Source organism: Somniosus microcephalus, chromosome 8 (genome assembly GCF_052327205.1).
Source record: "Somniosus microcephalus isolate GS21.2 chromosome 8, FLI_Smic_1.0, whole genome shotgun sequence".
Classification (NCBI taxonomy): Eukaryota; Metazoa; Chordata; class Chondrichthyes; order Squaliformes; family Somniosidae; genus Somniosus; species Somniosus microcephalus.
Window position 1 is genome coordinate 195,041,614 of NC_140994.1, and position 11,640 is coordinate 195,053,253.

Consider the following 11,640-nt stretch of genomic DNA (forward strand, 5'->3'; position numbering starts at 1 on the left):
GGTATTTTTCCTTTTGCTTAGTGACAATTGTGTTGGGTCGAATTCTCAGTGCTACGATGTCACTGTCCTGGGGCTGGTTATTGTTAGTAGTGTTAGTGGTTGCTTCACTGAGTCCCAGGACTAGTTGACTGAGGGTATTCTTCTTTATGGTCCTCTCTTGGCATTTCAAGGCTTCGTAATGATAGCAGTGGGGGTTGCTCATTTTTAAGTGTTTCCAAAATTTGGTGGCTCTTTTTTGGATAGTAATTATTAGTGGATATTGGCCTAGTTCTGCCCTGCATGCATTGTTTACAGTTTTCCTTTGAGTCCGGAGGATACTTTTACAGAATTCTGCATGTAGGATCTCAATTGGGTGTTTGTCCCATTTTGCAAATTCTTGTGTTAGCGGTCCCCACACCTCACTGCCATAGAGTGCAATTGGTTCAATTACTGATTTAAAAATTTTGAGCCAAATGCTAATTGGGATTTCTATTTGGATTGATCTTTTAATGGCATAGAAAGCCCTTCTAGCTTTCTTTCAGTTCATTCACAGCCAGATGAAAATTTCCCGTAGAGCTGATTTTTATGCCCAAGTATGTGTAGTTAGTGGTTTGTTCGATTTTAGTTCCTAGTGTGAAATTTATTCTGGGTCCCTGATGTCTGGATCTTTGCTGGAACACAAGGACTTTGGTTTTTTGGGGGTTTATTGTCCGGGCCCAGGTCTGACAGAATGACTCCAGCAGATCCAGGTTCTGCTGTAGACTTTCCTTAGTTGGTGACAGCAGAACCAGGTCATCTGCATAGAGGAGGAATTTAACCTTGGATTCATATAGGGTGAGGCCGGGTGCTGTAGATTGTTCAAGTAGTTTTGCCAACTCATTTATGTAAATATTAGAGTGTCGGTGAGATGGGCACTAAGACTAATTATAAAACTCCTTGCCACCATCCTGGTTGAGATCAACTAATTCAGCAGAATAGGTATTGAACTTGGGACATTCCAGCTCACTGGCTTGGTTCCATAATAGATGGTGCATATACAAGCCATTTTTTTTTCTTGAGCTAATACAATGTGCAGTTACAACTATGCACTTTATCGCAAGATAAAGGGACCTCCTTTATTTCGATAACTCTATTTTACCCATATGCTACAAGTGGGATTGAAACAAAAATATGAAACACTAACTGATGTAGTAATTAAAGCACATGGGATTGGGGGTAATATACTGGCATGGATTGAAAATTGGTTAAGACGGGAAACAGAGTAGGAATAAATGGGTCTTTTTCGGGGTGGCAGGCAGTGACTAGTGGGGTACCACAGGGATCAGTGCTTGGGCCCCAGCTATTCACAATATATATCAGTGATTTGGATGAGGGAACCAAATGTAATATTTCCAAGTTTGCTGACGACACAAAACTAGGTGGGGTTGTGATGAGGATGCAGAGAGACTTCAAGGCGATTTAGACAAGTTGAGTGAGTGGGCAAATACAGGTCAGATGCAGTATATGTGGGTAAATGTGAAGTTATCCACTTCGGTAGGAAATACAGAAAGGTAGAATATTGTTTAAATGGTGATAGATTGGGAAATGCTGTTGTACAAAGGGACCTGGGTGTCAGAGTCAAAGAGTAATACAGCACGGATAGAGGCCCTTCGGCCCATCGTGTCCGCGCCGGCCATCAAGCCCTGCCTAATCTAATCCCATATTCCAGCATTTGGCCCGTAGCCTTGTATGCTATGGCATTTCAAGTGCACATCCAAATGCTTCTTAAATGTTGTGAGGGTTTCTGCCTCCACAACCCTTTCAGGCAGTGAGTTCCAGACTCCAACCACCCTCTGGGTGAAAAAGTTCTTTCTCAAATCCCCTCTAAACCTCCCGCCCTTTACCTTGAATCTATGCCCCCTAGTTATTGACCCCTCTACTAAGGGAAAAAGCTCCTCAGCATCCATCCTATCTATGCCCCTCATAATTTTGTACACCTCAATCATGTCCCCCCTCAGCCTCCTCTGCTCCAAGGAAAACAAACCCAATCTGCCCAGTCTCTCTTCATAGCTGAAGCGCTCCAGCCCTGGTAACATCCTGGTGAACCTCCTCTGCACCCTCTCTAACGCGATCACATCCTTCCTGTAGTGTGGCGACCAGAACTGCACACAGTATTCCAGCTGTGGCCTAACCAGTGTTTTATACGCTCCATCATAACCTCCTTGCTCTTATATTCAATGCCTCGGCTAATGAAGGCAAGTATCCCATATGCCTTTTTTACCACCTTATCCACCTGTTCCGCCGCCTTCAGGGATCTGTGCACTTGCACGCCCAGATCCCTCTGACCCTCCGTCTTGCCTAGGGTCTTTCCATTCATTGTGTATTCCTTTGCCTTGTTAGTCCCCCCAAAGTGCATCACCTCGCACTTTTCCGGGTTAAATTCCATTTGCCACTGTTCCGCCCATCTGACCAACCCATCTATATCGTCCTGCAGACTGAGGCTACCCTCCTTGCTATTTACCACCCTACCAATTTTTGTATCATCCGCGAACTTACTGATCATACCCTTTACATTCATATCCAAGTCATTAATGTAGACCACAAACAGCAAGGGACCCAGCACCGATCCCTGTGGTACCCCACTGGCCACAGGCTTCCAGTCACAAAAACAACCTTCGACCATCCCCCTCTGCCTTCTGCCACTAAGCCAGTTTTGTATCCAATGTGCCAAGGCACCCTGGATTCCATGGGCTCTTACCTTCTTGACCAGTCTCCTGTGCGGGACTTTATCGAAGGCCTTACTGAAATCCATGTATACCACATCCACTGCGTTACCCTCATCCACACACCTAGTCACCCCCCTCAAAACATTCAATCAAATTAGTCAGACATGATCTTCCCTTGACCAAGCCATGTTGACTATCCCTGATTAATCCTTGCCTCTCCAAGTGGAGACAAATTTTGTCCCTCAGGATTTTTTCCAATAATTTTCCTACCACTGATGTTAGGCTCACTGGCCTGTAGTTCCCCGGTTTTTCCCTACTACCCTTCTTGAATAATGGTACTACATTAGCGGTTCTCTAGTCCTCTGGCACATCCCCTGTGGCCAGAGAGGTCCTGAATATATGTGTTAGAGCCCCCGCAATCAGGCATGTCCATTGTTCCAGTTGCTGAGCAGAAGCCTTGACTGATTTCCCCCCACCCTCCCAGTCAAAAGGACATCAAGACCAGCTGTAGCAATCTTACCACACATTGAGATCCATAAATTCAGTGGACCAGAACTGAATTTGGAACGCTCGATCTGCAAGGCTCAGTCCAATTATTTAGTCACGCAGGAACCCCAGTAGTGTCAGCTTTTCCTCGGTGGTAGCACGCTCGTCTTGAATCACAAGGTCATGGGTTCAAGCCCCACTCCAGGGACTTGAGCACATAATCTCGGTTGGCACTTCAGTGCATTGAGGGTGCTGCACTGTCAAAAGTTGCTCTCTTTCCTATTAGAGGTTAATCCAAGGTTTGCCCACCTAGGTGTATGTAAAAGCAGGAACAGTTCTGCTTCAAACTGAAAGAAGAAAAATAAAATGGGAGCAGGAGTAGGCCATTCGGCCCTTCGAATCTGCTCCGCCATTCAATACCACAGGGATCGGTGCTGGGTCCCTTGCTGTTTGTGGTCTACATTAATGACTTGGATATGAATGTAAAGGGTATGATCAGTAAGTTTGCGGATGATACAAAAATTGGTAGGGTGGTAAATAGCGAGGAGGGTAGCCTCAGTCTGCAGGATGATATAGATGGGTTGGTCAGATGGGCGGAACAGTGGCAAATGGAATTTAACCTGGAAAAGTGCGAGGTGATGCACTTTGGGGGGACTAACAAGGCAAGGGAATACACAATGAATGGAAAGACCCTAGGCAAGACGGAGGGTCAGAGGGATCTGGGCGTGCAAGTACACAGATCCCTGAAGGCGGCGGAACAGGTGAATAAGGTGGTAAAAAAGGCATATGGGATACTTGCCTTCATTAGCCGAGGCATTGAATATAAGAGCAAGGAGGTTATGATGGAGCGTATAAAACACTGGTTAGGCCACAGCTGGAATACTGTGTGCAGTTCTGGTCGCCACACTACAGGAAGGATGTGATCGCGTTAGAGAGGGTGCAGAGGAGGTTCACCAGGATGTTACCAGGGCTGGAGCGCTTCAGCTATGAAGAGAGACTGGGCAGATTGGGTTTGTTTTCCTTGGAGCAGAGGAGGCTGAGGGGGGACATGATTGAGGTGTACAAAATTGAGGGGCATAGATAGGATGGATGCTGAGGAGCTTTTTCCCTTAGTAGAGGGGTCAATAACTAGGGGGCATAGATTCAAGGTAAAGGGTGGGAGGTTTAGAGGGGATTTGAGAGAACTTTTTCACCCAGAGGGTGGTTGGAGTCTGGAACTCACTGCCTGAAAGGGTTGTGGAGGCAGAAACCCTCAACATTTAAGAAGCATTTGGATGAGCACTTGAAATGCCATAGCATACAAGGCTACGGACCAAATGCTGGAATATGGGATTAGATTAGACAGGGCTTGATGGCCGGCGCGGACATGATGGGCCGAAGGGCCTCTATCCGTGCTGTATTACTCTATGACTCTATGAATGTTGGGCGAGGGCAAATTCTGGCATAGAAGAATATCACTAGCACAAGGTAAGGAAAGGTATCTGCTTAAGTTGCTGGCCTGGGAGGAGGAGGAAAGAGAAACTGGCACACACCTAATAAACATTGTCTTAAATGTACCTTATTCTAACACTATCTTCTTTCTCCACTCTTTAACCACCAAGCATCACTGTAGAAACTGTGGTGACATCTTCTGCAGCAACTGTTCCAGTAATGAATTGGCACTTCCTTCTTACCCTAAGGCCGTGCGGGTCTGTGACACTTGCCATACACTACTATTACAGAGATGTTCTTCAAATGCTTCCTGAAGAGATGAAGTCAGCAGGATTATACCAAGCCATCAGTGCTAGCTGGTTTAGCTCTACTGCATCAGTAAAGCTGTTAAGGAAATTACGTTCTATATGCCAATACCTTTTTCTGAAGCTCAAAGTTGAATATTTTCATTTAACTGTCCAAACAAAAGGGCTTGCATTGTGATGGATTGACTAAGGTGGAATTAGAAATGAATTTTGATATTTTGCTCTACATATTATAAAGTCATACACTACCTTTATTACATTTTGCCCTAACAAGAATAGTAATATGGAATGTCATTACCTTAATTTCCAAATTATTAAATTAGCTATAATTCCTTGCCTGTTTTCTCTCCCCAAAGAATTTTTGCTTTTTTTTTTTAAAGTGATGCCAAGCCTGATTGTATAATATCTTTTATAATATAACTAATACAACCTGATGTATCCTCCACTAAGTTATGGTCAATATAGCATTGATTATGTAAAATATCTAGCTTGGCAGAAGTTAGAAAAAAATGTTTTTTCAGGTTTGCAGTGCTGTAATGTTGTATTTGTACTTCAAAGCTATTTTTATGGCTCTATGTGCCTTTGTTGGATAACACAAACTCCAATACCTATATTGATGCTGTATAATAAGATGGAATATACATGTATGAATTGAATAATGTGGCCCATTATACTGCTAGAAATAAAATGTTGTGTAGCTCACTTATGCAGCCTGTGAATGTCAAAAACAATCAAATCACAGCTTTCCCAGAGCAAAGTAGCAGAAGGGTCTGCTGTTAAGTGGGAAGCTATTAAGTGTATGCCTGTGAAAAACACACATGTGCATTTAGTTGACTCATCTTTATACTTGGTGTACTGGGTTTTCCCCTGAATGTATTAAAGCCTTTGAGATCAGCTTGACCAGATACCAATGGTACCCAATTATATTTTGGTATGATCTATATTTGAGAAAATATAAAAACATTTTACACAAACCATTAACATTTCACAAAGAATTCAAGATTTTCTAATGCTTTCCTATCTGAACAATTGAAAAAAAAATGCAAACTCGGCATAGACACTGCAGGTTGTTGCTTTCAGACAAACAATAAGGTATGGTGTCCTATTTCAGCACCTACCCTTAGAACTAAAAGTCAAAAGTACTATGCAGGAAGCCAGTTATTTAAAAATATATTTACCTACTACATTTTCTATGAATTTCATGAAAAAGCAGAAAACCTAATAGACTATTGTTCACGTGGGGTAAATTCTCTGCTTTTGGAGTAATTATAAAAGCAATTAGTAACTATCAATCCCTGTTTGAGCCTGCTTTCTCTCTTGGGGTTTAATATAACTCCCTGTGCTGCTTGTGATATCTAGAAAAAATTCAGCATATAATAGCTGCTTGTAGAAGGAAAATGCAAGACATTAGGAAACTTAGAGACTGGGCAGTTAAGTGTCAAATGTACTTTCAACAGATAAATGTGAGGTGATGCAGTTTGGTCAGGAAAAACAAACATCTGTTGGAAGAGCAAAGGGATCTAGGAACAAATCATTAAAGGCAGCAGCATAGGTTAGCAAAGCAATGGGATTTATGTCTACGTGTATAAAATTCAAAAGATGTGAAGCTGTGTTAAACTTGAAGAGGACCTTGGTCAGGCCACACTTACAAGTACTGTGCAGTCTGGTCTCCATACTATAAAAAGACATGGAAGTACTGAAGAAAATGCAAGAAATTTACAAGGATAGTACTAGAGCTGAGAAAGATTGAACAGGTTGGGGCTTTTTTTCTTTAGGAATAAGACTTGGAGACCTGATAAAGGTCTTGAAAATTATTAATGGATTGGACAGGGTAGATTTGGAGAGAATGTTTTCACTTGAGAGAATCAAAAACTTGGCAATAAATACAAAATAGTTACTAATAAATCCAATAGGGAAATGAGCAATTTCTTTCCTCTGTGGTTAGAATGTGGAACTTGCAAATAGCTTTGATGCTATCAAAAGGAAATTAGAGTATGAGAGAAAAGGGAATAGAAAGATATACTGAAAGGCTGAGATGAAGTAGATGGAATGGGAGATTTGTGAAATATAAACACCAGCAGTGACTAGTTGGGCCAAATGGTCTGTTTCTGTGCTGTATTATCTATGTAATGACCAGAGTATGTGGCTCTTCCAAATGGGTGGCTCACAATGCTAAGGCTTACTGTCTGTATGGGAGGTTGAGAATCCACCAGAACAACTACATGAAACCCTCCCAAACCAGAAGCCAATAAGTCCAAATTAAATGTCTCAAGCATTTTTTGAATGACAAATTTGGATCAATAAAGCTTTCAATTACTGCCAGTGTCCACTGGTTTCAGGCAGTTTCTCGTGAATACCGTGTAGTCATATTCCAGTCAGTCACTTGGGTACATACCAAGATCAAATGTGGGCAAGTAGTCCAAGAGGCCTAACTTAAGCATTGTGGACCAGTGCACTGGCTTTTGGTAGCAGGCCCTTGAGATCCTCTAACTAGTTTACTCTGCAGTGAGTGACAAATGTTGAGAAGTACAGCCAAAAATTAAGCAGTTCCTCTTTGGATAATGGAGCCTCTGCCACTGCAAATACATAAATCAAGTTCAGGCTGCTTAACCATTACCAGCAAAGAATGGTGCTTGCAGGGAGCATAGGTCTGGTAAGCATAAGTCATAGCTGATTATCCATCCATTTAAACTATTAGAAAATTCTTGACCAGTACTCCGTGAGTGATGTACCTTATAGGAGTGCCCACTCGGGAAATAATTCCTAATGTCTCATCCTGGCTGCAGAATGAGAATGTAACCAGGACACCACTGTGCAGCTTTCTCCATTCAAAGTCCCCACTGCTGCTGGAAAAGGATCCATAACATCCTTCTACTAGGGACCCTGCCCCATATTAGATGATAAGGCCTAAAATGTAGCAGCTCATCTGCATTGCCCACTGGTAAGCTTCTTGCTGCAGTTAGGAGCACCTTAATTGTTAAGATAATGCCTTGCAGTTAATCTGTATCCAAGTGCAAAGAAGTCCAGTGCATTGCCTTGACCGTTGATTACACTTAACTTTTCCATCCTCACAGGAGGGGGCCACTAACTGGTTAAGACAACCAACAAGAGGTTGAGCTTTCAATAATTGCGCAGCAAGTATCAGGAACTCGGTGCGTAGAGCTGACCATAATTACATTGTCACAATAATCCTGACCCCTCCATCAATGGTTTGGTTCCACTACATGGAGATGCAGAGCAATAGAAACATCCTTTGTGCCATTTCAAATAACACCACAAGCTCTCCTACACTTTTCTTTCCAATTACTCCACAAGCACCCAGAATATCAGATAGACATACTCTAACAACCCAATATCAGTGACATTCTGCAATTTTCAGGCTCATTAGTATCCTCTTGTAGATAGAAATGGTAACTGCACTCTGGAATACGGAGGTAGGCAGAATCCTATTTAGATAGGCAGTTCCAAGCAGAGTTGGTCATTCAAACACTGTTCAGGATCACTGCTGTAGCGAATCACTGCGTTGAGGCTATGCTGATGGTTATTAAAAAAAGCATGGGACTGGGTTAAACTGTTAGAAAAACATGGATGAACTTCCCTTTAATGTATATATGAAAAACAAAGTACAAATGGAGATAAAACAGTGGCTCAGTGTCAAATTTTGTTTGATAATCAGTCCCGTGAAGCACTTTGGGACATTTTTACAACATTAAAAGTACTATATAAATACAAGTTGTTGTAGTTCCAAGAAATATCTGCTTCCAATAGTCAAGCTCTCAAGTGGAATCTGGCTAGGCCCTGATGAAGGATTCATTGACAGATGCAATAGATGACTCCTGGGGCCATAGAATTTTACATGAGGCCAGACTCCCATCATGTTTATGCTGGCTATTCAGTCCCATTTGGCTGCATTTTTCAACTTTTTCTCTGGGGCTTGGGGAGGGCAGGAGAAAGGAGAGAAAATTAGAGGTACTGTTCAACTCTAGAATGACCAAAAGCAGTGATTTTCAAAGCTTGGAGATCAAAAAGGAAAAAGTAATTACATCCATTTCCAATAAAAAAGAATCTAGCTTTTAGACAGACTTGTCCATGGTTCTTGAACAAATAGGTGGTGTTTGGTGATACTAAGAGTTCCATTGTCAAAAGTTTATCCTAGATTACCACCAAGCAGATCACATCATTTCTGAAAGTGAATGGCACTAATCAAAGATAAAAGGACAAGTAAGCATAGGTACAGATGAATCTTGAGAAGTCACACTGCTACCACAGCAGATTAGAGCAGGGAATCTGGTGAAATATGCAATTTTAAGTATGGCAGCACCAGTGAGTCAGATTTCCTTTAGGACCAGAATGCCTATTCACTCATCCATGTGATTGTGAAGAATACATTGAAAGCAATCGAAAAGGCTTATCTGCTCACACTCACTGGAAGGAGACACACTAAGGTCAGGACCCAGGAGCGAGGACGGGGCCTAAGAGTGGCGCAGCGTGGACCAGCAGTAGGGTCGGGAGGACCACACTGCAGCCTATGAAACCCAGGCAGCGAGGACCTGCAGGAGACGGGAGAACAGTAGGAGTATGGTCGTGTGCGCACGCTAGGGCGATGTAGCAGAGCCTGGTCTCCAATCGTCTTGGATATCCTTGACATCGGACCAAGACCTTGCTCTGTCAAGCCTGTGTGATAGCATAGGGTGGCCGTTGCATACCAGCTAAAAGTATTCACGCACCAGCATCATCCACCCTTTAAAATGAAGTTCAGGATCTGGAACATCAGGACCCTCAAGGGCAACCCCAACAGACCGGAACGCCATACTGATATCGTTGCCCTGGAGCGGAGGCGTTTCGATATAGACATCGCCACCCTAAGTGAAACCTGGCAGGCAGGGGAAGGCCAGCTCAAGGAGCAAGGCGGTGGTTACACCTTCTCCTGGAAAAGCAAACCTGCAGAATACCACCTCCATGGGGTAGGCCTCACCCTAAAAATGAGCTAGTTGAACATCTCAGACTCCCCTTGTGGAATAAACAAACGCCTCATGCGTCTACGGCTCATCCTAGCCCAGAACCAGTGCACTACGGTCATTAGTGCATACGCCCCAACACTGGAAGCCACAGACAAGACCAAAGCGGAATTCTACTCCAGCCTCGAACAATCCTTGTCCGGAGTCCCAACGGGTGACAAGCTGATCCTCCTTGGCAACTTCAACACCAGAGTTGGAAAGAACACAGACCTCTGGGGAGGTGTGATTGGACAGAGAAGGGGTAGGGAAAGCCAACTCCAATGGTACCTTCCTCCTAACGAAATGCTTAGAACATGGCCTCGTCATAACCAACACCTTGTTCCTTCAGAGAGAAGTACAACACCCTCACTCCAAGCACTTGCATCTGCTGGACTACGTCATCATCCGAGCGAGGGACCGCAAGGACATCTGCATCACCCACGCCATGACAGGAGCGGATGACTGCTGGACAGACCACCGCCTAATCCACTCCGTCATCTCCATCAACGTAGCCCACAAAACAGCAGCAGCAACAGAAGCAAAGCAATTGAAAAGGTTGATCTGCTGCAGGAGAAAGAGGAGTGTGTAGTGTGCTTAAAAAAATTTGTATTGACTCATCAGTTAAAGTAAATGCTCAAACTATTCAGATCTAAATGTCACTGCTTTATCTTGTTTCACCCCTCCTTTACAGTCCTTGTTCTCTGCTACCCACCCAAGCCCCACACCAATATAGCCTCACTGCTTTCCCCCCCCCACAGCATTGCTTTCTTATTCCCCGCCACCCCATACCAAATCTCAAATCACCTTGCCCTCTCAATTCATATAAATTCCCCTACCCACGCAGTTTTTTCCCTTGCCCCCGTCCCCTCCAAGAACAAGTGTGAAGATTACTTTGAGGAGCTAATGGACTACTTTGTCACCAAGATAGAGACAAACTGCTCAGCTGCCTCTGCCTTCCCCACCAAGCCAAGTCGCCCAAGGTTCCCCCTGCCTTGCCCAGAACATTCATCTCTAGTTTTGCTCCCACGCCACCTCATGCCCTCTCCCAGCTCATCTTGTCCACGAGACCCACCTCCTGCACTGCACTGCCCCCCCACCCCTTTCAAATCTGCCATCACCAACACCTACTTGCGTGTGTATACCTTTAATGTGGTAGAAACATCCCAACATGGAGTATTAGACAAATTTGACCTGGAACGTGTTGTTGCCTCCCAAATCCATGGGCATCTTGCCCACAACTGAATGTTTGAACCTCTCCAATCAGGTTTCCACCGCTGCCACAGCACTGAAATGGTCCTGATCAAAGTCACAAATTATCTTGTGCACAATCCTCACAGCCTGCCTGCAGCCTGTAACAGTTGACCACACATTCTCATCCAGCTGAGAGAGAGTGCCCTTGCCTGGTTCCAGTCTAATCTATCCAGTCAGAGAATATCCATGGCTTTTCTTCCTGCCCAGTTACCTCTCGAGTCCCCCAAGGTTCTATTCTTGGCACAGTCCTATTTCTCATCTATATGCTGCTACTTGGCAACATCATCTACAAACACATCTGGTTCCAAGTGCATGCTGACACAGCTCTACTTCAGCAGCACCTCTGCATTGTCAAAGTGCTTGTCCAACATGCAGCCCTGGACAAGCTGAAATTTCCTTTAATTAAACAAACAGTCTTTGGTCTCCACCACAAACTCTACCCCCTAGCCACCTCCCTCCCTGACCACTGTCTTGCAACCTCAGCAG

At 43.9% G+C, this 11,640-nt stretch overlaps 1 protein-coding gene across 2 annotated transcripts in view; it reads left to right on the forward strand.

Annotated features, from left to right (window-relative positions):
• rufy1 (RUN and FYVE domain containing 1) overlaps window positions 1-5,811 on the forward strand; it is a 67,372-nt gene extending 61,561 nt beyond the window's left edge. For both annotated transcript variants that reach the window (XM_085995485.1, XM_085995486.1), the window contains exon 18: window positions 4,772-5,811. In XM_085995485.1, coding sequence (XP_085851611.1) covers window positions 4,772-4,915 — 144 coding nt within the window. In that variant the 3' untranslated portion in view covers window positions 4,916-5,811. The remainder of the gene's footprint in view (window positions 1-4,771) is intronic.
• The last annotated feature ends 5,829 nt before the right edge of the window (window positions 5,812-11,640 follow it).